A 25,747-nucleotide genomic window follows, 5' to 3' on the forward strand; every position below is an offset into this window, starting at 1 on the left:
TGGGAAAACCTGTGGGACAGTTCTTCTCTGTCCGACAGGATTTCTATGAGTCAGAATAGACCGGATGACCCCCACACCCCCCAGTACTCCGGGCATTGCAATACACATGATATACTTTCTCACTTCAGTCCCACAACAACGTCACGAGGCAAGTATGTTATTTTATAACGGGTGAAAAAACAAAGTAGAGATCAAGGAATTCCCCTAAAATTACTGGCACCGAGTAGTGGAATTAAGCAGTACAGCCAGACAGTCCGACTCGCGTCCAAGTTTTTAACCGTAACCCCCTGGCAAATCCATTGCCGGAGGCGGTTCCCACAAGTCAACGGTTGAAAGAGTAGGGCTGATTCAGCTTTCGGCACCACGGAGCCCTCGGTGGCCCACCCAGCAGGGGCACGGACACGCGGTCGGTGCACCGCCTCCGGGCACGGCCAGATTTCGGTGGCGGCAGCGCCGGGCGAGGGGAGCTGAGCGCCCCGCCGCGGGGCCCCGGAACGGGCCCCGTGCCCTCTACTTCCTCCGCCAGCAAGCCTGCGGGAGTGTGCCCGCACGGAGAAGGCGGAGGCTGCCACCACCAAGTGGGCGGGACCACCCCGGGCCAGCAGCCGGAAGTCGGGCGGGCCACTTCCGGCGCGCGGAGATGACGCGCGCCCCGCGCTTCCGCGTTGGGGAGCCGCTGGCGGGTCCCGGGACGTGGAGCTCCGGGTTTCGGGCAGCCTGGCGGCCGTCGGGGTCCAGGGCTGCGATGCATCGCCGCGGGGTGGGAGCCGGCGCCATCGCCAAGAAGAAGCTTGCCGAAGTGAGTCGGGGAAACGCGAGCCGCGGCCCATCCCTTACTCGCGGGTGCTTTGTACCCTGCAGCCCCCTCTCCCAGAGCCTCAGGCAGGTTCCTGGTCCGGGAGAACGGAATGCGGCCAGCTCCCGGTAGTGTCAACACCCCCAGAATCCAGCCACCTTTACCCCACGCACTCCCCCAGATTTGGCCAGAGACTTGTGTCTTTTCTTTCTTTTCACTCCTTCCCTCTCCTTAAAAAAAAAAAAGTACAATTCAGTCCAGGGAGATGCCCCTTTCCCCGACGGCCACCGTGACAGCTCAACGGGAAGCCCTCCGTGTTTGCTCTTGCAACTCCCGCGGGTCTCTTTCGCTGGCAGGCCAAGTACAAGGAGCGAGGGACTGTCTTGGCTGAGGACCAGCTGGCCCAGGTGAGTCGTCGCTTGGCGGATTCCAGTCCGGAAGGCTTGAGTGAGTCAGAATGTTTGGCTGGAACTTCGAGGAGAGCGTTTGGCAGATCCCGAGTTCTAAAGGGCTGGGATCTTTTAAGGAGCTGGCTAATAATCATGCCCCTGGGGCCAGGCACTGGCCCATGTTCTTGACAGATACACTGACGTGCTCGACCCTTGTAACGGGACAGGACTCTGTGGTTCGCACTTGAGCACCGAGGACACTGAGGTGTTACAGTTTCTCTAAGGCTACAAAGTAATAAGTGGTAGACCTGTTTGGTTTATGCTTTGGGGCTTTTTACCTTCAACTGCTCAAAATGAAAGGAAAATATGCCCAAGCTATGGTTCTCACCTCCACCCTTATTACCTGTGGAAGAGTGTGTGGGTGAGGGGAGGGCAGCGCCTACACACAGCTCCTGTGAGCTTCCCTTTTCTGCACCTGCTCTGAGTTTAAAACGGCAGGTAAGTAGGGGAATGGGTCCTTAACCCCAGGAAAAACCGTCAATGTAGACTGTGCTTTTAAGGAGTCCTGGGGTGGTGTAAATGGCTCATCAGTGCGGCTGCTAGCTACAGTTTGGTGATTTTGAGCCCTCCTGGAGGCACTTTGCTGTGGTGTGTTGTTGGACTGTGATCTGTAATGTTGGCAGTTCAAAACCACCAGCTCTTCGTCAGGAGAAAGATGGGGCTTTCTATTCCTCTAAACAGTTCCAATCAACAGACACCCACAGGGACCGTTCTACCTGTAGGGCTCTCTCCATGAGTCCGACTTGACTCGATGGCAACGAATGAGTTTAGAGGCACTTGGAAGAAATGCCTGGCTATCTCCTTCTGAAAACTCAGTCCCTGCAAAGCCCTGTGGAGCACATTTCTACTCTGACACACACGCGCCCCCCAATGGTCCAGGACTGGTGCTTTTCACAAGCATCCGCACCTTTGGAAGATAACATGCAGGACTTGATGGAAAGTGGTAACGATAAGAATGTGGGGGCTTCTGATCATTTAATGTGGGAATTGAGGAGTTGTTGAGCCAGGAATGGTTACTTTTGGTGTGGTAGATGAGCCTTCTTAAATAGGGGAAAGAAAAAAACCAATACACATAAAGTACCAGAAAACCCCCAAATGATTTATATTTGCTCTTGGAATGCAAATTTGGTAGACCCCCCATGGCCAGCTCAGGGATTCTGTATCTGTAGCTGCCCCCTCCCCCCCGCCACCCTCCCGCTAGTAGCGGCCCTTGACTCGTAGAGGTTAAACAAGTACTGCACTCTTCTTCACCCCAGCCTTCATAGTTCTGCCATCCATCCTTCTGTCAGTGGCTGGAGATGTCACACCACGTCCACACTGCCTTCCCTCATCTCTAAGACAACTGGGTTATCGTGTCCGCCTTCACCTTAGTGTTCCTCTGGAATAAAAGACGAGCGCCGCCTTGGCTGTGCTTACTGATGGTTGGGTGCGTCTCAATTGCAGAACAGGAACACATGAAAAAAAGAAGAGGGGGTGATATAATCACAGAATTAGTGCAGCATCCCATTTTGGCTGACAGCAGCCGAGCCACTGGGCCAGGGACCTGTTGTGCCTATCAGAACATTACCCGGCTGGGTTGCCCACAAGTTCTCCTTGTCCATCTCTAGATGTCGAAGCAGCTGGACATGTTCAAGACCAACCTGGAGGAATTTGCCAGCAAACACAAGCAGGAGATCCGCAAGAATCCCGAGTTCCGGGTGCAGTTCCAGGACATGTGCGCCACCATTGGGGTGGACCCCCTGGCCTGTAAGCAGTTGTCTAGAGGATTTCTCCGAGGGTTCCTGAGAAGTAGAGGCACTCGGAGTGATCATCAGTACTGTCCGGGCATCCTGTGTGGCACCCTGTGTAGACGCGCTTCCAGGGCGACCCAGAGAATGTCACCATGAGTCAGAAGCAACACAATGGCAACTGCTTCCAGGAGGGCTGAGGCCACAGGGTCCAGTCAGTGACCAGTCTGACCAAAAAGGGAGGAGACTGGCTTGCGGGCTGGCTAGCCAGAGAACATGAACTTCTTTTGAGTGACCTTCAGTAGGTTTTTCTTCTCCCTCCACCCTCCATCCCCTGGCTATGTTTTTCCTTATTAAAAAACATTGAATTTTAACAAAAGTCATTTTTTACCCTGCAGTCCCATCAACAGAGTTATACAAAGGTGGAAGTAGCATCTCCTGCCCCTGCCCCTGCCCCTGCCCCGTAATTTCAAAGATCAGCAGTACTATAAACCGTTGAAGGTAGATGTTGGTAGATCTTCTTGCATATAAGCATTTAAGCATCATCCTCTCGTTAATACTCGGAACTTGCATTTTTCACTCAATAGCCTATTGTCTTCCATGGATTTTTGAATGTCAGGTTTGCATATTGCTTTCTCGACTGCCCTTGTCCAGGCCTAGACCACAGCTCCCATTATATGTCACTCTGTGCTTTGGGCAGGGAGTGCTTTGTATTGTAACCCCAAGCCAGAACAGGAAGAGAAAAACCAACGGTAGTCATTCCGTAGAACCCCCGCCATCTAGAATTGCCCCCCCACCCCGCTAGCCCTCATTGGAACCGTGTGAAGCTCGTCATTAGCAGGAGTTCTCAGCGTCAAGGGGTTCCAAGGGTCCTGAGTAGCACAAGGGGCCGAACGACCTGGAGTTAGAGGAGGCTGCAGAGGGTTGACGGCTTATCCAGCTTTGGATGGAAAGAGAGATATTCTTTAATGAAGAACCTGTCTTTTATTTTTCTTTTAGCTGGAAAAGGATTTTGGTCTGAAATGCTGGGCGTGGGAGACTTCTATTACGAACTGGGGGTCCAGATTATTGAAGTGTGCCTGGCTCTGAAGCACCGGAATGGAGGTGAGGTTGGCTAGGTCCGGGGCAGTGGGCTTGGCCGGCCAGGCCTGCAGGGCTGATAGCTTGACTGCGTGCCGTGAAGGCGCTGGCAGGTTCCCAGGATCGTGGGTAATTGGAATTGTCTGAATGATTGTTTCTGGTCTCCAGAGACCTCTGGCCAGGAAGGTCTAGCCCCTGATCATTACAGAACATAGTAGAGTAGGAACTAGGCCCTTTCCTCTTAATCTACCTTGCATTGACTATGATTTCCCATTAATCCTGCCCTATATTGATGCCAGCTGAGTGTGTAAGCTCCCCAGCATATGACCGTACCAATGATCATCTACCATGCACATCGAACGGCCTATGTTGAAGTTATGCAGAAAGGAAGGGAGAAACTGCAAACAAGTATAAAACTCCGTTATAAATCATGGACTATACATAGACACGGCCTCAGTGTTGAAAATATTTGTAGTTTCCCTAGAGGATTTGAAGTTTTTCAAAAGCATGTATAAAAGCTTATTTGTGTTTATAGAGTTGTTTTTAGCCTTTCATGGGTCTCATTCTGACAATGGAAAAACCGACTAGGGTCTCCGGCCATTTTTCATAGAGAGCCGATTCTTTACTAAAATGTAGGAACTAGAACACCACATGCTGCTTGAAGACTTCGAGAAGGGATGGCTGCATGCACATGTTTATGAGTGGCTGCTTTCTGTCCCCTGTCTGATAGGTCTGATAACCCTGGAAGAACTGCACCAGCAGGTGTTGAAAGGAAGGGCCAAGTTCGCCCAGGATGTCAGCCAGTAGGTCTTGCCGTCTAACCCCTTGGAGGATAGAAAGAGGTCTTTAAAATCAGTTGTAATTATTTTTTTTCTCCTTGTTCTTTCTATGTCTGGGTTTGCTTTTAAAAACTACTTTTTAGTTACTCTTTAGAATCAGGGGGAAGAAATGTTTTCATTTCAGAAAACATTGAAAATACACAGAAATAGAGGAAAACAAAGTCGCCCGTAATTTCTCAACTGTTAGTTACAGCTGTTAGACCCTTCACTGTTCTTCACTCACGTTTTTGTGTGCGAGAAAGTCATAATTGAGACTGCATACACTCATGAGATCATTTGAGGCAAAGGCGACACCTAGATCGACTAGGGAGAAGGGGGTGTGTGTCAGATGATGGGGCATAACTTGGTTGCGTTGGAATCGACTTGCCAGCCCTGGACTTTGTGACTTTTCAAACAAGACACCAATCTGTGACAGGATAAAAGGATGGTTTGTACGTAGCTCCAAAGGAGGCAGCCTAGCACGAGCGCATTGAGACCAGGAAGAATCCGAAAGGGGTGGCAAAGCATGACTCACCGTCCTCCCTGCAGATGGAGTCTCATGAAGAAAGGGGGGGGCTCATGTATTTGTAACAAGTTGTAATTTGCGATTCTAGGGCGTCAGAGAAAGCATTCTAACCACCCTAAAACGACCTTGGCAAACCTCACCGTTAGGTGCTGCCTTCTTGGGCCTTGGCAGAGGTTGTAACTCTCTGCATGGCTTACTCTGAGCTGTATGGGTTTTCTTTTGAGTCAGTTTTCAAGTAAGGAATCGGGATTTCACTTAAAATATAGCTTTCCGGACTCTGGAAAAGTAAGAGAAATCTGTCAGTGCTTGGTGTGAATTTCTCAGAGGCTGGCACTGTTGAGTTTGCCAGTTTCACACTGCTTCCCTGTTCCTGGTGGGCTCTTTTCCTGTCTGGTCTTGGAATGGTTCGTACACCATCTCCCTCCGGGTACCATGTGTACTCTTTAGTCCTGTCCTCTTCCGGACACCGTGGAATGTGTGACCATTTGAGTCTTGTCAAGTTGTCTTGCTCAGAGCACAACTGACGCTGCAGTATTGCCCCGCCTGGTCTGCCAAGAGTTTTAAAGGCGCTCTTTCCCACCTCAGAGACGACTTGATCAGGGCCATCAAGAAACTCAAGGCGCTTGGTACTGGCTTTGGCATCATCCCCGTGGGCGGCACTTACCTCATTCAGTCCGTTCCGGCTGAGCTCAACATGGATCATACTGTGGTGCTGCAGCTGGCAGAGGTACTGGTGTGCCGTGTGTGCGCGCGTGTGTGTATAAGGGACAGTCCTGGGCAGGGTTCTGATCTCACTCCCTCGATGTTTTGCTGAAACAGTCTTCAGGATGAACTCTTCAGACCTGGGCTTGTCAGACGTTCATTGAGCAGCTGCATGGGGCGAGGCTGAGGGGCAGGTGGAGATGAGTAAGATACAGTGCCTGCTCTCAAGGAGCATACCGTTTAAGGGAGGAGACAGACATGCAAACACCTGTGTTTCCGAGGCAGGCTCTTCCTAAACTGTGAACACTTGGAAAGAAATGTTTAATTGGCCACCCTCCTGCCTCCCACAAATCCTCCTCATGTGCTGCGGGGAATGCATGTTCCATTTACTTAGTTCTCTTCTGCAAAACTAAGCCAAACAAGAGGCTTTTCTTCCTTGGGGTATGGGTTGGGGGAGGCAGGACAAGGGCTGAGTACTGAAATATTTTAGATTATTATGATCACCACCATTCTTTTCTGTCAGTTAAGATGTATTCCTGATTCTGAGTCCTCTCAAGTACGTGGGACCCCACTTTGTAAGCAGGGACCCACCAGCCTACCTTTGTCACCCTGAAAACCCAAGCATTGTGTTTCTCTGCTCCGTAGGCATAGCCCAAGGACAGTTCTTCCTCCTGTCTGGGGGAACCTCTTGTCCCTGGCAGATGCCAGGTTCTGAGGGAGGGTACTCTCAGCTGTCTCCGTCCCCATTCTTCCTGCAGAAAAACGGCTATGTGACTGTCAGCGAAATCAAAGCCAGCCTTAACTGGGAGACCGAGCGAGCGCGGCAAGTGCTGGTACGTGGCTGTGGAATGGCCCAGAAGAGGTGGGCGGAGAGGTTCCAGAGGCCAGAGCTACCCCCACTTTGCTGCCCTCTTGAACACTGGCCAGAGCCCCAGCATTCCTCTGAAGACACTGCTGAAAAGGTGTCCCTCATGAAAGCTGGCTTCTGATTGTGGCACATTGTTAAGGACATGCCGCCACAGCTCCTGGGGGCTCCCCTGCACCTGGGGTCCCTCCCGGGACGTGCTAGCCAGATTACTAATATAGTTTGTACTGGGACTTACTATGGTAACTGTAATTACACACTAAATGTTATATTGCCATCTTTGGGTATCACTGCAGTGGAAACCTTATGGCAGGTGTCCTCGAAGTCCGGCCCTCCAGGTGTTTTTGCCCCCTTTGTTTTTTTTACTTCAAAATAAGATGTGCCGTGTACATAGGGATTTGTTCAGTTTTTTTTTTAAACTATAGTCTGGCTCTCCACCGGGTCTGAGGGACAGCGAACTGGCCCCGTTGAAAAAGCTGGAGGACCCCTGCCTTATCGGGAGTTCTCTCGCGGATTTGTCTCTGTGAGATGGAAGCAAGTCAAGGGCCACCGGTGTTCTGACTTGTGGCATTTAAGGAAAGATTGGTAGTGTGGGGAGAATAGAGCAGCCCTGGTCTACAGTGCCTCCTACCCATGCCATTCAGCTGCTGCGACTTCATCTGTCAAGGGGGGCAGCAGGACACTGACAGACCCATCTTGAGCGTCGAAGGAGGGCTTCAAAGTTTTCAGGAAGAAATCCCACCCTCATTAGTTCTTATCCCATTTCTCCACACGTTCTAGCCGTAGGAGCTGAGTGCATTCTGAGACTCATGTGGGCCTCCTGTTAACCTCTCCTTAAAGCTTTCCTCACACCTCCCAGGGACCTGGTCAGGTAAAGCCCGTCTGAGAACCACGACCTCCGTTTCTCGCTAGGGGAAGCGGAGCCTGTGATTTGCTTCAGGGTGGGCAGCACACATTAAATGACTCGGCATGTTCCACACCTTAGGCACAGGCTGAGCCCAACCCTGCCTCCATATTGGTGGTGCAGAGGTGTGAAGGTACTCGGGAGATGTCACTGGGAAGCCTCTCTGCAGGCTGGGGGAGCACTTGCGTCTGCGGAGCCTCTGCCCACCCACACTCATGCCGTCTTTCTCTTCCAGGAGCACCTGCTAAAGGAAGGGCTGGCCTGGCTGGATTTACAGGCCCCCGGGGAGGCCCACTACTGGCTGCCAGCTCTCTCCACGGACCTCTGCTCCCAGGAGATTACCGCTGAGGAGGCCAGAGAAGCCCTCCCGTGACGGGGTGGGAAGAGGGCAGAGTTGTTGGAGAAGAAAACCTGCACAATTTTGTAAAGAAAAAAAAAAAGGGAAAAAAGTCCGCTTTGTTCTTTCCTCAGTACTCTTCACCCATCACTTTTCCCACGTGTCGTCTTCCTCTTCCCTGGAGACTACCTCATTGGCCCAGTGAGGACAGCCCGAGTGAACACTCTACACTGGCTTTGCCTGGGCCAGCTGGCATGGGCAGCCTAGGAAAGTTGTCTCATAAAATGTTCCTGTGCCCAACTAACAGACCCCAATGGAGCGGTAACACTATGTGGTCTCTCGCAGCTCTCTGTGACGCAACAGGTCTGGCCAAGTGTGGGCTCCGTGTGAACTGTTAACTAGACAAGAGGAAAGAAAATGAGATTTCCGGGGAAACCGCCAATGGCTTTCTTACATTTCAGACTTCCTGCCACCTTCCCTACCTGAGTGATCACCATGCCCTCTGGCGGGTGGGAACTTGGTTACTCCACACCCACCCTCTGCCATGTCTTTATTGACAAGCGGGCCTCAAGTGTGGAAAAATGGAATTCCCCACAAAAGTTCTGAAGCCCCGCCCCCATATTTCCTTTAATTTACACAACTACCTGAAGTTAAAAATTAAGTAGGCATCTTTAGCGTCCCAGACGGAAATGAAATTACCAGCTGCTAATCAGCCTTTGCAGCAAACGGGGGCCAAATGTCCTTGTTCTAGAGCCCTAGCCGCTACTTTGCATAGCAAAGGCTGCTGGGACACTGGTCTTAGTCCACTGGGTGAGCCCGGAGAAAAAGCCTCCAGGCCAGAGAACCATCCACAGGAATGTACAGCAGGCGTCCTCAAACTACGCACGCCCCCCTCCTGCCCCCCGGTGTTTTTACTTCAAAATAAGGTATGTGCAGTATGCATAAGAATTTGTTCAGTTTTTTTTTGAACTATAGTCCGGCTCTCCAACAGATCCGAGGGAGTGAACTTGCCCCATTTAAAAAGTTTGAGGACCCGTTCATTACCTGAGGAGGCATAGGTCCATCTACCTCTGGAGTTTGGTGGGACGCTGCTATCCCACTTCTGGTACTCACTGCCCTCTTAAAACTGGATGAGGGAACGTGGCCACTAAGTACTGAAATCTGTACTGCTTTGAAAGATTTTTCATTTCATTCGGGATACCTTCCATTACCCCCAAAATGCATTTAAAAAAAAATCCAGACTTGAAAAGCATAAGGTTCTCAGACTCTTCTTAAATGCTAAATTCCCAGGTGTGTGTGTGTGTGTGTGCACACGCAGGCTTGGTGACAAAATTTAATTCTATGGCGTGCTCATGCTTCAGGTACCTTTTCCTCAGCCTCTAACTAGGACAGGTCCCTTCACCAACACTGGGGTATCGCTACCTTGGAAGTGGCTGAGGCTACCATGGGAGGCCCCACCCCCACCCCCATTGACTGTACCGAAGCCACAGTCAAGAACAAGGCCTCCATTCCCAGCTGGTGGGTTGTTCTTGTCCCCCAAGTCTCGTTTCCACCCACAACACCTGTGTTTATAGTTTCCAGAAAATCCATTGCCCCTGACGGTCTCAGTCCCAGGTGAGAGGTCTAGCTAAACTCCCACTCTACCGTCACCCAACCCACCCGCACCTACAGGCACTTCCTCCTTCTGCCAAAACAAACTTTATTGCACCAAAAAGAAAAAGAAGGAAAAAAAACTTCATTTATGTACAGTCAGATACAAAGACATCTCTGACTCCTGTGCATATTCCTCAACTCAAGATTAGGGCGTAAAAGTCAGGCCACAGTGCCAGACATGCTCTGCCATGGCAGGGCCAAGGAGAGGATTGTCACTTGAAAAATGGGAACACTTAAATGGATGACAGACAGCACTGGACCTACAGACCCAGGGCCTTCTTTCAGCCCTGGACAAGTTCTAGGAACGAAGAGGGAAACTGGAAGCAGGGTTCTTTTGGAGTCTCCACGTAAAGAGACCCACCTTCCAGTCCCCAAGCCCACTCCCTGTCCAGTTTCTTGCTTCCTGCCCTCCCAAATAGGACCTTCTCCTTTGTGCCCACCCTCCTACCCCTCGCCGCCCCCAGGGGAATCCCATGATCCACAAGGCAGACACCTTCATAGCAGCGGGCAGGGCAGGTACAAGTTATCCTCTCCCTTACAGGTGGCTGGATACTGACAGGCCCTGCGTCACATGGATCACCAATGCCCCTCTGGGAGCCTTAACACAGGAAGAATTTGGAAAGTACAGGGGAGAACACATCAAAAAGGGGATGGATCCCCATTGGTGCCCAGTACACTCTGGGCACCTAAAGCACGTTTCTGAGCCAACCAGCTAAAGGATCACTGTAGCGAAATATAGCTAGAGAAGCGACACAGCCAAGCAAACACTCATCAGAGCCAGTGACAAAGAGCGGCTGGGGGGATGGGGCAGTGGGGAGGAGTCTCTGGAGTCCCAGCCCTATCTTCCTCTGCCACTGGCTACCCTTGCTCCCCACAAGTCCCTACGGAGGGTGGAGTAAAGAGGGGGGGTGTACTGCAGGCTGCAGTGAAAACACACAAGAGCCCAACAAAACTAGCATCCATCTCCCCAACAAGGCCTCACCCCTCAATGAAATACTCTCATTGTGACTAGTTTCATGAAATATTGCAAGACTATTCTATGTAGTGGCTCTAATCCCACACACACAGCAGCTGCCTGTGTCGGGAACTTCTCAAATCAACGACTAGGAACAAATGGTCTTCTCAGCTGATGGTGCCTGGGCAGGTTTTTGACCAAGACCTTGGTTCAGTCCCAGGCACATTTACTTTCTGCGGGAAACCCAGGAAGGGTGACAGAATGGGGACAGAGAAAGGTGCTCCAGTGCTAGGGAAAGCTTACTCATCAGCAGCCTAGACGCCACCACTGTTCCTTCTCTTTGGTCTGTCTAGAACAGTGACTAGAAATCAGGAAAAACAGAATCGCGCTGGCTTGTAGGAAAAGAGGGGAGACAGAAAGGGGCATTGGGAAGCCCTGCTTCAAGACTGACGACAGAGACAGACAACCACCCAAGCAGCTAAGTGTCGCAGACAGCCCCTGCCAGATACCCCTATATCCACTGGTGGGGCGCGGCCCCTCTTGGAGCTGCTGTTGCTGCTGCCTCCCCCGTCTCTAAGGAGCCGGTCCTGTGGAGAGGTGTGTTGGTTGTTTTGTTTGCCTGAGGCCCTCGCCCTGCACGCTCCTGTAGGTACCTTGGCCCCTGATGAACATGAACCCAGGTGCTTGGAACCCGGGAGGTCAGATGGGGAACAGCCTCCCAACTCCCATACCCTGGGATCCGAGCTCGCTTGATTCTTGCCATCTTGCAGGATGATGTCACATTTGGAGGGAGATACACAGTGTCTCTCCATCCTGGGGTGAGGGGAAGGGACTTTGCTGGGACTCTCGAGTGGGGAGGAGGGGCGAGGGGAGCAGGGTCTAGACCCTCAGGCCCCCGTGCAGGTCTGTCTCCGTCCCAGACGAGCTGCTATCAGAGTCCATCTCGGCGTTCTCGTTGTGGAGCCGCTCCAGCACTTTCTGGCGGATCAGTCCCAGGCGCAGCAAAAGGGACTGGTAGTCAAAGTGGCCCCGCTTCTCTCCAAAAGGGTCCTGTGGGGGAGAGGAGACGGGATGGCGGATGCATGTCTGGGTGGCCCACACTTCCTTCTGAGCTGTGGGAGCAGAGGGGGCATAACACGGGGCTGGAAACGGCAGACACGATCCCTACAGCCAGGACTTAGTATGGCAGCTACCAGGTAGGTCTGGCTGAGGTCAAACTAACAATGAACTTACTTGCCTTGCTCACAAACGCGCCAATGTACAGAAGGGGAAAGTTGTACGGAAAGTGGGGAAGAGAAATTCAAGGTGAGAACTGTAAGCACTAAAGGGTTCTAAAATGAACCCTTTAAAACACACACAAGGCAAAAGTTATCCTTTCTTTGACACTCAAAAGGAGTAATCTGCGTTTCTAAGGAATTGGGCAGGCGCTGAACTCAGTTCAAACTTCAGGTAAGTAACTGCCCTCTCCCCAGAGAGCCCTTCACACCGTGGCCACACTGTCATTCCATAGCTACCAGGCAACTGACCCTAATCCTTGTCATTCTAGATCAAACACGTCCAAAAACATTTCATAGTCCGGGGTGAACTATTAAAACTAACTCTGGCTGGGTGGAGGCTCTACAGCAGGAGGAGTCTATAAACTGTGCCAAGGGCACTGCTGCACTGCTGCTGATGGACACTGCTGGCAGAAAATCCCCATCAAAAAAGGGGGGAATGCAAAACCCAATTTCCAATTTTCAAGAGAACTCTATACCTGCTGGAGCCATGGAGGGTGAAGGAACCCGGAAACTAGTGTTCTGAGAGGGTCTTTAAATCGTAAGCCAAAAATATCCTGGCAGTCTTAAAAAATCAACTAAACTAGTTGAGCAAAACTAGTAATTAAATGTCTGCCTTGAGCATCATGAACTGTAAAAGTTACCGCTAAAGAGTCAAATTGAAACAGCAACTCAAAAGATCAGGCAAGCCTCTCAGCAGGCAGTGAGCTACTGTTGCCAAGGGTAGAGTAACTTCCAACTGTTACCCATGGGTTAGCAGTGGAGCAAGGGTTTGACCAAGTCAGCCCCTTCCTCTCTGAGTGAACCCAGCAGTGATTCCGTCTTCTCTCACTCGTACTCCCTATCACACCACGACCAGTACAGCAACCTCAAGGTAAGGCTGCCAGTGGGTGCCTGTCACAGCCAGCCACTGCTCCCAGTTTGCACAAAGAAGGGTTAAATTCCCCAAAGGTGGGACTCCCTGTAGTTTGAAGCTCTCAATTCCTGAAGCCACCCGTCTTTCGTCCTTCATTCCATCTCTCACCCACTCTCCTCTCAAGGTGCTGCCCTTCCATTGCCTTCCCTCACCACCTGCCACTGTTACACTAGACCAACGGTTCTCAACCTGTGGGCTGTGACTCCCTTGGGGGTTGAACGACCCTTTCACAAGAGTTGCCCGACTAATAATACTAATAAGAGTAGCAACACCACAGTTATGAAGTAGCAACCAAAGTCATTTTATGGTTGGTTGGGGCGGGGGGGGGGGGTCACCACCACACGAGGAACTGTGTTAAAGGGTGGAGAACCACTGCTCTAAACTGAATACAGCAGTACTGCGGGTCACCTGCAACGGGCCATCCTGGTGGGGGACAAGGTAGTGCAGGTACAATTCTCTCTCACCATGGAGCTAGAAAACAAGTTAACCTTGAACCTTGACCTCTGCGTGCCACTATGACAGATCTGTTCAGAAGCCTGAGGAGGGAAACCACTCCTTACAATCAACATGGGATGAACTGAGACACTGGCAGGGGCTGGGGCGGCGGGTGGAATAACAACAGAACTGGAGGGAGGGATTCTCTAAAGTCACCTCCACTGCTAAGTAAGACCACCAGTAAATGTCTCAGAAGACCTAAGAACTGATCGTTTATGAGAGGATTCGCACTCTTGCCAACTAGGTCTACTTGGGTTTATCTGTTTTGTTCAGTAAGAATCTCTTCTTTTTTTTCCACCCGCAGGCCAGGGCGGGGAGCAGCGCGGGTTTAAGAATCTCTTCTTAAAAGCAAGCCCCCAATTCTACCTGCTTACTGGAAGTGTAAACACATTATTCCCCTCGTACGGTCAGGGCATGCCAAGTAGATAGCACATTTGGAAATACAATCTTTTCAATATATGATACTACATGTATCTCCATCCATTGTTTCCATAAAGCTGAGCACCTGCCCTGGGCTAAGGATGTAAAAAGCGATTTCATCAATTCTGAAAGCCGCTTCCAGAACAGAATGTTCTCTGCTTGAAAAGACTATTGACCTAAAAGGGAAAGGTTTCTAGCCTCGAGAAGGCCAGAAAAATCTATTCACCCTCGCACCCACTTTATGCCAAGAAAGGAAAGCCAGCTCCTCTCGGTGCTTCAGTTCTGACTTGGGCGTCATCCTTCTGGACAGCTCTAAGTGGGTCTGCAGCTAGTGGGAGGGGCTGCTTTACCTGCATGGTCTGTCCTTGAAGGTGCAGGCGGTCTTTGCAGGCCACCTCATAGAAGTCATAGTACTCCAGGAAGGACTTCTCCATCACGCCACTGGAAGGCAAGCAAGGAGACCAAGTGTTACCCCTTCACACAGAACCTAAGCGGCCATTCAGCAGGGACACTCCCAAGCCCACACTTGCTTCCCCATATTGAGGGGGGGAAAGGGACAAGCTTCTACCATGATGAATTTTCCTTTACCTTAGGAAATTGCAGAGACAGAGGGAGAGAGAGAGAGAGAGAGAGAGAAACCACCAGCTGGTCCCTAGGAGAAAGGGGGCTTTCTACGCTGTCCTACAGGGTTGCCGTGAGTCAGAATTGAGGAAGGAGCAGTATCTTGTTCCCATCGGACATGGCAGTCTACAAGGAGAGAGCTGCCCACATCGCTTTCTCTTCTGTCCCCTCTAGCACAGCTGCTCTTGAAAACATGAACCACATCATTCCTGTCACCTCCCTCTGGTGCCTAAGACTGGGGACTTGGCCCCACAGGCACTCCACTGCGCCACACAATGCCCTCACGTTGAGTGCAACTCAACACATCCCTGTAGGACAGAGTATAAGGGACCCACGGGGTTTCTAAGGTTGTCGTTTTTAAAAAAGAGTCACATTTTTCTCCAAATGCCACCTGTCAGTTAGCAACTGAGTGTGTAACCACTGCACAACCAGCGTGGCTCCCGGAAGGTGCAAATCAGCTAAATCTCCAAAAGATCTTATCACCGGGGGCCCTCTGGACACATACCGTAGAGGTTCAGGGCAGGGGCATTTTCCTTCCATCATGTCACAGACTGCCACTCTGATGGTTTCATGCCGGATACATTCATTGTAGTTCTTGCTGTCTCCTGGATGTCTCTCCTGTACGTGAGAGACACCACCAATCCGAGGACAATGTATGAGCAGAAGAGAAATGTCGATGAAGAGAGGTTTCCAATTTCATATGGGGGGGGAGGGGTGTATCTCAGGAGCCAAACACAGAAGTTAAGAAAAGTTTCCTAGGACATGGCAGTCCAGGAAGAGCAGTACCTCTATTTTTGAGACAAACACTTCGCCCCCAGACTCCAACACCCACCCTCTAGAAAAGTCATTCGCTCTGTAACCAGAAAACCCGATCCATCAAATTTTCTTGAAACTGACATGAAAAGCCTGAGAGCGCAGGACTATGTAGAAAACAAAACCACCAGTCTAATGTGACTCCTGATCCGAGGGCGAGGGCGAGCAGAGAGGATCCCGGTGGCACCATGGTCACACATGAGGCTGCTAACCACAAGGTGTGTAGTTCGGACCACCAGCCATTGCGCAGCGGATGAGGCTTTTACTCCCATGAAGTGACAGGGCAGCTGGACCCTGTCCTATAGGGTTCGCTATGAGCCAGGATGGACCCGGGCAGTGTGGCTGTTTCAGTTGGTGGACCGAGGCTATTAGGAGACCCCGAATGGAAAGGGTTTAGACGAAAAGGTGAAAATACTTCCCGAGTAATCCTTCCACATGTCTGAAGGGCCCACCAGCACTGATCTAACAGGTGGACTAGGAAGTCAGGACTGGTGATCTACATCTGAAATCTGCCAATGAAATTAGCCAGTGATCCCCAACCAGCTATATGATTCTCAACTGATGGTGGGCTGGCACAGGACCAGGCAGCGTTTTGTTCCATTGTGCATGGGTTAGCAGAAGATGACTCCACGGCCGCTGAGAGCAAACCTGACAAAAACGTATGAACAGGAGAGATGTACAGGTTCAATCTCCTACCACAGTTTTCCAACACCACCACAGGGATGCTGTGTGATGAGCTCACACCTGACAAACAGCAAGTGGAACACCACACAAATGACCATCGTCAGGGAAAAAGCCCTTTCAAAGCTAACTTACACGACATTCCCCCTTTGAGGGCATCCTTGTGACATGTAACCTACAGATGTTCTTAGGATCAAAAGTAAGCAGCACATACGTGACTCTGTGTGCTCAGGGTGTGAGGGCACCGTGGGCCCACCTGCCTGGGAGGTTTTAGAAGCTGTATGCCACAGCAGATTCACTAGTGCGTCACTGTGGTTACCTAAGAAAAGGCTGCTTAGTCCACGTACAGGTAGCGCCCCTTTGAGCACTGGGGGCGGTAAACGCCAGAGGGTTTAAGAGGGTTGCCAACCAAGAACGTCTGGAGCATGAAGACCCCAACTCCTCAAATCCCAGCTCTCGAATTCCCAAACAAGGAAAGCCCTAATACACTCTTTGCTTAGCTACTAACAAGGTCCGTTCCCATTCCTACCTACCCCTGAACTCAGATTTGAGCGGGAAAAATGGTTGAGGGAATAACTTGGGTTCATCTTCAGTCTCTCCTTTGCTCCTGTCCACAGAAGCACACACACTGGTGAGGACGGCACAGGACGCGGCAGAGCTCTGTTTTGTTGTACACACAGGGCCTCGATGAGTGGAGACTGACTCCACACTCCCTAGTCTCTAACAACAGAAAATCAACCAACCTCCCTGCTATCTCCACAGCTCAACAGTTCACTGTTTTCATCAGTGACTTTGAGTTATTGTTTTCTGAGGACCCCCCATCCCCCAACTCCCCCTGTCCACTCCCCAGTGTTCCTGAGTCATTCAGGAAGGCACTTTAGAACAGCATGTGGAAGCTGAATCTTTGGAAGCCGTCCTTGTCACAAACTCTGGCTCACCCCCCTCCTCCCCATCTGCGAGCTCTTGTGAAAGCAAATTACCATCTCTGATCCTTGCTTCCCTCCCTTGAAAAGCGGCATTACATTTACTTCATAGAGGTAGTGCAGGGTGAAATGGGAAATGAGGAGATAAAACACTTGGCTGCGTTGGAAGTTTTCGTTTCTTTGCCTTCTCTTCAACAGGGTTGACCAAAATATCCCTGCCCTAGTTAATGACAAGCTCCTTTGAACTCTGCAGAAACTCCAGAAACTCCTTCAAAACACCTGAAGAATGTCTGGCTTAGCAAAGCATTTTCAGGGATATTTGTAGGATAAAAAACCACCAAGACTTACGACAGAGTCGATTCTGACTCACTGCGACCCTCTAGGGCACAAGAGAACTGCTCCCCTGGGTGTCCCAGGTAGTGAATCTTTATGGGAGCAGAAAGCCTCATCTTTCTCCCCTGGAGCTACTGGTGAAGTCAAACTGCTGACCTTGCAGTTAGCAGTTCAACATGTAACCCCTTACACTACCAAGGCTCCTTACTTGGAGGACAAGGAATATAAAGACCGCCCCCCACCCCCGCCCTACCCCCTACTGCAGCAGCTCCCCAAACAGGCTCAGAAATCCTTTCCCAATGATTCTACACTGTAGATTAAACGAAGTGAAATGGAATAACTCTTATAAAGGGATTCTGAATTATATCCCCTTCTTAAACATTGTAGTGTCCCCAACCCACAAAAGACAAGCCCCAACATCCCCCAGCTGGGCCCATAGGGCCTTACTTACCTGTTCGAAGCCAGGCTCATTGTGATAAGGGTTCTCAGTCATCAGGGACTGAATGGAGATGAGCACAGAAGAGATGCTCTGGGCTGGGCTCCAGGCAGGGCCAGTCCATGTACTGTGAAACAGATTACACAACAGGGAAGAGGGTGAGGTGGAGAAAGCAGGAAAAGGAGGCTTCAGAAAGAACAGTGAGCCAACAGCACCACTGCAAGTGACTCAGGTTTCACTTTCACTATGAATACTCTGGAATTTCCCAGCCTCCACCTCACACTCCTTCCCCAGCAATCAGTCAAGTGCCCAATCCTCCTATCACCAAGTAGAACCAATGAGAAGACAATGCCGCAGGGCAATCGCCTTGAATGGCTTTCTTGGGTCTAGGAAAAAAGCAGTATCTCAAAAAGGCCACCATAACCAAAGTGGAAGAACCCTTGCAGAGGAGAGCCCCTTCCTGCAGCCTCCACTTTAACTCCGTGGACCCCAAAGACCTTAGTTCTGAATCCCATGTGATGGAGGAGGTAGAGAGGCGGGAAAGATGGGATCTGGTTATATAGGGCAAGAGTTTGGCTGATGGATCTGGATCCCCAAGGAGCATCCAAATCTTTGTAGATTTGATGCGCTCTGCCAGAGGGCAGGAAGAGAGTGAGAGAGGCTTCTGAAGATGATACCTTAGAAGCATCTTGACCATAAAGAGAAATACCAAATGACGTCTCTTCCATAAACTTGATGGAGTGTAACCTACGGATGGGGCAGCACAAATAGTATCTCTTTTACACTCAATAACCAGGAGCTGGGAGCGAAACACAAGCTGACCCAGGCTGGGCTTGTTCAAGTTACCTCTGTGGATTAGGAATTTCTCCTGCTGTACTTGAGGAAAACCCAAGTAAGTGATTCATAATAATCACGCTCCTCCTCACTTCATCCGAGCTTGCTCAGCAATGGCTCCAACCTGCTCTTTTCAGCTCGGCTTCCCCAGGGACCTAGGCCTTAGTCTGCATCCATTTGCACATATTCAGGGACTTCAGTCAACAGAGGAAATGCGCACTACTTTCTTTGGTCAGTAAGTTAGCCTAATCAATTTTTTTTTTTCTAAGCAGGGAGGGAAAGAGAGAGGCTGATAAAGTTAATAAAGTCAGTTAAGAAAACATGGGAATTTTCCACATTGCGATTCTTCACGGAAAAATGTCAATTTCAGGAAAGTTTCTCCTTTTCCACCCTACTTACTTCTGGTGGCCCCCTCCCCCCCCCTTTAGCCTGATACTTCAATTTTCTCGTTCCATGAACTGGTGTCTGCTCAAAGGAGTTTTATGTTAGCCTAGTAAGAGGAAACCGGCTACAGAAGGGTTGTCATAAAAAAACTTCCAAACAGAGCGATGGCTTCATTTTCTTATCTCTGGGGGTTACATATGCCACATTCCTACCAGCAGACAATTATGTGCCCCTAGTGAGGCGAAGGACTTCTTCCTTGTGACCATCACAGGCCACATTCTGGGACTGGAGAGAGTGCGAAAAAAAGTGACTCATGTCTCCAGTTTGTTTCAGCTGCTTCTTCCCCACACAGAAGTGGGTATGTGCTGGCAGGGAAGGAAGCAGGACCACCGGTTTGGGACACTGTCAATTGTAGCCTTCACTTGTTCTTCACCCCAGGAAAATTCAGACTAGCCACAATGTGCTAGCAGCCATTCCCATTCTGAGCTGTGAACCCCAAGGGCAATGAGGGGATGGATGGCACTGCCCCAAAGGGAAATCAGAGTAGCACCGAGACACACGGTGGACTAAGATGCACTCAGCCCGCCTGTATTCCACACAGAATGGGATTGCCGCATCCCCCAGCTCATTCACTCGGTAAAACAACACACTCACCACCACCACCACTCTAAGGTCACTCACTGAAATGCAGAAAGATGGCACCCACCATGTTGGATGGCACAGCCCCACAGCCCTTCTCAGCCTGTGTAGAATTAGCCTGGACACTCTAAGACAGTGGTTCTCAAACGAGAATAAGACCAGAACCACCAGGAGGCCTGGTCAAGTCCCCTCTGACTGGGCTCCATTCCCAGGAAGCTGAGAGTCAGTAGGCAGGGCCCCAGAAGTGCTATCTATAAATGCTATGCGTTGAGAACCATTTTCAAAGGTATCTGTTTTCAACAGTAAATTAACTTCTTTCTTTTGCACCTGGAATGGTTGGTACTAGTTGTGTACTATCCTGGAGAGAATGAAATCATCACTCCAATCATTTTGTGTTCTGTGGTTCAGGTGAAAACAAAACAAAACAAAAAACAACCCCAAAACCCTGGTTGATAAAGGCTGGCCTAGAATAAATATTTGCTAACAATCAATTTGGCTACTTAGACGTCTCCTCTTACCCTAGAATACTCAAGCAGACTTTCCCATTGCGGTAGAAGTTGGGGTTAAACCTCACTGTGTTATTGCCCGTTGTCATCAGTTTGACGCGAGGCGGGTGGATGGGATAGTCGGGCGGACACCGAAACACGAACAGGAAGAAACCCCCTTCATAAGGAGTGTCAAATGGGCCTGTGATCAATGCATGAATCTGCAAAATAAAACCCCATCTCAAAATCGTGAGGTGATATCCCATCCCAAGCCCCTCCTGGCTCCAACCTGCTACCCACACCAGAAGCAGGACCCTCCGCGTGGTAAGCATGCTCTTCACCCTCGTGCTAAAAGCATGTTTGTAATGCTCATCAATTCCATCTCGGGGGGAGGGCCACCTGACTCAGGGGTTGTAGCGTAAAGTTAGAGCCTGGGGCAAAAATGGAAATTTAGTGAAAATTACTCTTGACTATCTCTTTAAAAACTCTCCTAAAGTAGTTTTGTTGTTGCTGTTTTTCAACGTGGGCCTCCTTGTTCACTTTCAGGTATAACAAATGGACACAATGCCAATGTGCAAACTACAGGATAGCACATCTCTGTACAGTACAATTGTAGCATTTCTAATTTCAAGACGTTAGCTCACAATCTCACTAAGCGTGCACATTTGAATGTGCCTAGAGTAGATGTGAGTAGGACGCAATGCCCCCCTCCATGTACGGAGCATGAAGGGGAAGTCAAATGAATGGAAGCGCGGAAAGCAATCAAGGCCACGGTGACAGGAGCGCAGAGCTGAGGGCACTGTCTTGTGTCTGCAGCTTCTCCCAGGGGATCCAGTCTACTCAGGGAGCACCTAGCTCTATCAAAAGTACAAAGAAAAGTGGGGAAAACTCAGGGGCTACTCAGAACGATCCCAAGCTTTCCCCAACACAAACAGAGTCCTGGTGGCACTGTAAGCCGCGAGCTAACCACCGGGCCAGGCCGGCTGCTCCGCCGACTCGGTTGCTCCCAAGGAGGCCGTCTGCTCCAGTAAAGGGGGACGGCCTCAGAGACCCTACAGGAAGAGACCCCAGAGCACCAAGTTTGGGATTAAAAAAAAACAGCAACAACAAACATCCTTAAAACCACCTGAACACAAAGTTCTCTTCCTCCCGCCATAATTACCAAAGCGTATTTAAGATTTCCCTGCTTGATGCAAGGAAAATCTGAAGCGAGTCTACAGCCCCGCCGTGCCCTGGCGATACATTCCACTAGACTCTGGCTGTAAACATTTGGAATGGCAAGTTCAGCTGGTCTCAACCTGGCACCGGTTCTGGGATCCCAGGGACTGTCAGTAACACTAGTATTTAACAGCTGATATACTGTCCTGGGTACCAGGAAAAACATTTCCAACCATAGTTAAGAAAACAAAAAATCCAATTCAAAGGAAACTCGACTTAAGACAACTAAGACAAACCAATAATACGAAATCTGAGTACTGACTGTACGAAATTCGAAACTGTAGGGAGTGTTCATGTAACACTAGGCTTAGGAAAACTAGTGTCTTCCCAACACCAGTTTAAGTGCACATTCACTTCCGAGGGGAGAGCGCTCACTGGCAAAGAAGCATCCCTGTTATCTGTGCCCAAGGCATTCAACCCCATGTACTAGGCTTGCTATGTGTTTGTGTGAGGATGAAAGAAATGGTCTTTGGGTTATAAGGATATTCAAAAGCAGCCAGTTAAAAACAGGAGCCTAAACAAGGCCCTTTCACTGCAACCTTTCCTACATCGGACTTACAGCACCATTCTTAAAGACCCACAGTGGTGAGGTATAGGAGTGGGGACAGAGCTGGATAGTATCATGGATACAATGACCATGTAACTTATCCTCCAAATCGGGGCACTATGGTGAGTGAAAAGGTGTCCTATGAATATTTATGCCAAGATAGCAAGCATAACCTGGGCTTTCCAAGCCAAGCAGGACCCACGGCCCCCCAACAACAGACACCTGTCGTCTATATCTCTGTCCCACCGCACTATGACCTTTGGGGGGTACTTGATTTCATCGTCTACATAATCAGAGAGATGAGCTGACTAATTGCTTTGGGGATCTTCCAAGTTTATGGGCCCACTTTCCCAATAAGCCCCGACCAACATCAAATTACATACCTTTGTCATGTCAACAGTATCAGGTACAACGAACATTCCTGGAGGAGGCTCCTTATAAATGGACATGATATCCCTGTATAACACCAAAGAGGAGGTAGGGAGGGAGTGAGGGAGGGGAGACAAAGGCGAGTCCCTTGAGCAGGACAGTTGTCATTACCTCAGTGAGGCCAGGGTTCGAGAAAGTGGTGCTTGGTACCGACAATGTTTGCACTCTCTTAGCTGAGAAACCTCAGCTGGGCACTAGTCATGCAGACAGAGGGAGCAAGTTATTATCAAAGGGGCACTGTTTCCTTAGGGGGAGGGGACAGAGGAGGAACAAATTTGGAGATCCCAATGGCATCAGATGTCACCCTGGAAAAAGCCCACATCCCATTTACTCTCACTTCCTCTCACATGGCAAGTCATTCATTCCCCACCTCCAAGAGTCCCAGGTACTCCGTGGAATGCTAAACCCCGATTTTCAGAAACTAGAAAGACAATCAACTTCGCGGAAAAACGGATCCCACAGCTGCACAGTGGGCCTTTGTTGGGAAGGGAATTGATTACATGAAGCAACGAGGGTGGCAGGGAGCAAGACTATAAAGGTCTTTTTCTTGACTGACAGGGTAACAATCTCTTCCTGTTGGGGAGAAAGGACCCTCTGAAACTGCCGAGACCCTCACATCTGTACATGACTGCTACAGGATATTGACAGCATCTAACTCATGTAAAGAGCCTGGGTGGCTCAGTGGTTCGAGCGCTCACCTCCTAACAGAAAAGTTGGCAGTTTGAAACCGCCAGTCATCCGCAGGGGAGAGATGTGCAATCTACTCCCGGAGTCTCACAGCCTTGGAAGCACGGTGTGGCGGCTCTACTCTGCCCTATAGAGTCACGGAGTCAAAATCCACAAGGCAGTGAGTTTGGACTTTTCTAAGTTATGTTCAAAATGTTCAAGGCAGTGTTTTGTTCTGCTCCACACAGGGTGGATCTGAGTCAGAACTGACTAGACAAAAACTAACAACACAAAGTTATGTCTCACAAATGAAATGGAACTGTGAACAGGAAGTACATGCTAGGGACGGAGAAGACTAGAGGCATATATGGTTGCCTATGGGCACAATAAGTGCACCAGGGGACAGAGTAAAGGATGGAGATACTGGCTAACCTAAAAGGTGTATCAGGTTTACCAAACTGAAATGGCTGAAGGGGTAGGTACAGGGGTTAGGAAGGAGTGCTGAGTTTCTTAGAAGTAGCAATAAGCGGCCTGCAACCAGGCACTATGCCAGGTACTTTACACAAAGTGTACAGTTTAATTTTATTACAACCTGGAAAGGCAGGTAGAGGGATACCTTCGGGACCTGAAAATGTAGGGAGAATGAGAATACCTGGATAAGGTGCTTGTGTGTGTGTACTGGAGGAGGGGGCTGTGCTTGGAAAGAGGAAGAGTGTGGTTTCAGAACTAAGAGCAGCTAAAAATGATCATCCTCTTTGCAATGATAAGCACTACAATAATCGGTATTACATGGTTTGACCAGTCATCCCAGAAATTAGCACAGAAAGGACTTAGGCCTTTGTTCCTGTATTTGAATTGGGTATATTCGCTTCAAAAAAAAAAAAAAACCAAACCCAAAATGTTCAAGGGGGGCAGGTGGGATACAAGAAAGAACGCCCTAAGAGAGATTACAAGCCCAAGTAAGACAGGGGAGGCAGCCCCAAGTTCCTGGAACAGGTGTGAGAGTGGCCAGCTGAAAGGAGGGATGACAGGGTATTTGACAGAAGCGGCCTAGGCGTGAAAAGGGGGCTGTGGGAGAGACTATGAGGAAATGATGAATCACAAGAAGGGCGACTCCACTCGGGGCCTGAAGCTGGGCCCGGTAATATGTATGCACGTCTGTGAGCGAGAGCAGGCGCGCGCCGGGCAAGTGTTACAAACGAGACTCCGGAGCAGACCTGGGGTGGGGTGGGGGGAACCCATGGGTGGGGCCTCTAAGCAACAACTAGCAAGACTGGGACCAGATGGGGGGGGATGAGGGGCGGCAAAGTGGGCGGGAGGGGGTGTTACTGAAGTGAGAAGCGGTCGAATTTCGGGGGGCGGGCGGTGGGGGGGGAAGGTGTCCGGAATGGAGACGGAGGGCTCCCGGGAGGTTGCCCAGGGGCGGGGCCGGACTCGGGTTCGGGAAGGGGGTTTGGTGCCCGTGGGAACAGGGGCTAGGGAAGGGACCGGTCATGGCTCTCGCCGCCCCGGGCCTTCGAGCTGGGCTGTCGCGAGGGAAGCGCGAGGCAGCACGGCAAGGGGGAGCGTGGTAGTGGCAAAGGCGGGGGGGGGGGGGGAAGGTCGAGCCCCCGAGCTCGGGGCAGGAGGAGGAAAAACCCGGCTCACCGCTTGATCCGAAGTAGACACTGCGGCGCGGTTCGCTCGCCGTCCCAATCGGAGCTGAGCGTGGGGTCCCAGTGGCTAAGCAGCGCGGCCCCGTGGGCAGCGGCCGAGGGCGGGAGCCCGGGCAGCGGAGCCAGGCCGCTCCCCGGCCCCCCGGCCCCGCCCGCCGCCGCCGCCGCCGCCCACACATCCGGCAGAAAAGGTGGCCCGAACCCGCCGCTGCTCCCGCTAACGCCAACGACACCAGCCACGCCGCTTGCCCCGGGGCCCGCCGCCCCGGCGCCCGCCGTCGCCGTCGCTGCCTCCTCAGTCGGACTCTCCGCCATCGTTGCTTCGCTTCCGGGACTGCACGGCAGCACGTCCGCCGACCAGAGCGGCCGCTACTCCCTCCAGCTCCCGCACCACCGAGAGCCGGGCCAGAGTGTCCCCACCCTCCGTTTCCACCGCCTGGGCTGCGCTGACGGCGCTGGCTCCTCCCACCTCCGCCCCGACCAGCGAGAGGCTCTCGGCCAGAGCGTCCCCCGCGGTCCTCCACGGTCCTCCACGCTGGGAGGGGGCGAGAAGTAGCCGGCTGAGCGTGGGTCTCGGGCCCGCGCTGGGCCCGCGCTTTGCGGGGCTAGCTCTGGGGGGGAATTAGGATACGCAGGTGCAGCTGAGAGCCCAATTCCATGGAATCGTTTGCTTTCAAGTGTTGAAACGCGAGGGAAGGCGAGTCATGGCACTCCGCTCCCACCCACCTTTGAAGAGAAGGCCCGCCAGCCGTGCCCCGCGGGAGCATTGGGGACCCGGCTTCCTTCCTGGGAGACGAGGGTGGAAAAAGTCACTGAGGTGACTGACTGTCCGGAAGACTCATTTAGTCTCCCCGCAACCTCGCCCACCGAAGGCAGGCTGCGACGACCCCTGCCTGCAACACGATTAAGAGGAAGGAGGGACTTGAAAAGCCACCAGTTTATTGAGGGCCTACTAAACGCCTGGCCCTGTGGCTGGGCGTTGTCATGGAGATAAGGAAAGGGACTCCCTGGCGCCTGGAAAGGGGCATCGCACCTGGAAGAGCAATGAGGCCGCCCCTGTGTCGTGGTGCATAGAATTCTAAAGTTTCTCCTCCTGGCTCTGTATGATGCACTCGGTTACACTGTGTCTGTGTGAATGTGGACAGTTAGCATTTACCAATATGTAT

The 25,747-nt window shown here is 51.1% G+C and overlaps 2 protein-coding genes across 2 annotated transcripts; one reads left to right on the top strand and one right to left on the bottom strand.

The window, feature by feature from the left end:
* Nucleotides 1–392: 392 nt before the first annotated feature.
* On the top strand, nucleotides 393–9,418 carry SNF8 (SNF8 subunit of ESCRT-II). Its single transcript, XM_075561670.1, has 8 exons — nucleotides 393–799; nucleotides 1,153–1,203; nucleotides 2,853–2,991; nucleotides 3,972–4,076; nucleotides 4,783–4,855; nucleotides 5,982–6,123; nucleotides 6,857–6,931; nucleotides 8,103–9,418. Exons 1-8 carry the CDS (start codon nucleotides 641–643, stop codon nucleotides 8,238–8,240), a joined length of 882 nt encoding a protein of 293 aa, XP_075417785.1. The 5' UTR covers nucleotides 393–640; the 3' UTR covers nucleotides 8,241–9,418.
* A 468-nt stretch (nucleotides 9,419–9,886) lies between these two features.
* On the bottom strand, nucleotides 9,887–25,007 carry UBE2Z (ubiquitin conjugating enzyme E2 Z). The gene is made up of 7 exons (XM_075561669.1): nucleotides 24,574–25,007; nucleotides 22,215–22,287; nucleotides 20,100–20,287; nucleotides 17,740–17,851; nucleotides 15,044–15,156; nucleotides 14,268–14,358; nucleotides 9,887–11,862 (listed from the first exon to the last, which is right to left on the bottom strand). The coding sequence occupies exons 1-7, from the start codon at nucleotides 24,894–24,896 to the stop codon at nucleotides 11,692–11,694; spliced, it is 1,071 nt and encodes a 356-aa protein (XP_075417784.1). The 5' UTR covers nucleotides 24,897–25,007; the 3' UTR covers nucleotides 9,887–11,691.
* Nucleotides 25,008–25,747: the final 740 nt, after the last annotated feature.

Source organism: Tenrec ecaudatus, chromosome 10 (assembly GCF_050624435.1).
Source record: "Tenrec ecaudatus isolate mTenEca1 chromosome 10, mTenEca1.hap1, whole genome shotgun sequence".
Classification (NCBI taxonomy): domain Eukaryota; kingdom Metazoa; phylum Chordata; class Mammalia; order Afrosoricida; family Tenrecidae; genus Tenrec; species Tenrec ecaudatus.

Coding starts and splice junctions, on each gene's coding strand:
- SNF8 (XM_075561670.1), top strand. CDS start 641: ATGACGCGCGCCCCGCGCTTCCGCGTTGGGGAGCCGCTGGCGGGTCCC. Junction 1,204..2,852: donor CTGAGGACCAGCTGGCCCAG/GTGAGTCGTCGC, acceptor GTCCATCTCTAG/ATGTCGAAGCAGCTGGACAT. Junction 4,077..4,782: donor TCTGAAGCACCGGAATGGAG/GTGAGGTTGGCT, acceptor CCTGTCTGATAG/GTCTGATAACCCTGGAAGAA.
- UBE2Z (XM_075561669.1), bottom strand. CDS start 24,896: ATGGCGGAGAGTCCGACTGAGGAGGCAGCGACGGCGACGGCGGGCGCC. Junction 20,288..22,214: donor ATACTGTTGACATGACAAAG/GTATGTAATTTG, acceptor TTTATTTTGCAG/ATTCATGCATTGATCACAGG. Junction 14,359..15,043: donor CCCTGCCCTGAACCTCTACG/GTATGTGTCCAG, acceptor CTTGCCTTCCAG/TGGCGTGATGGAGAAGTCCT.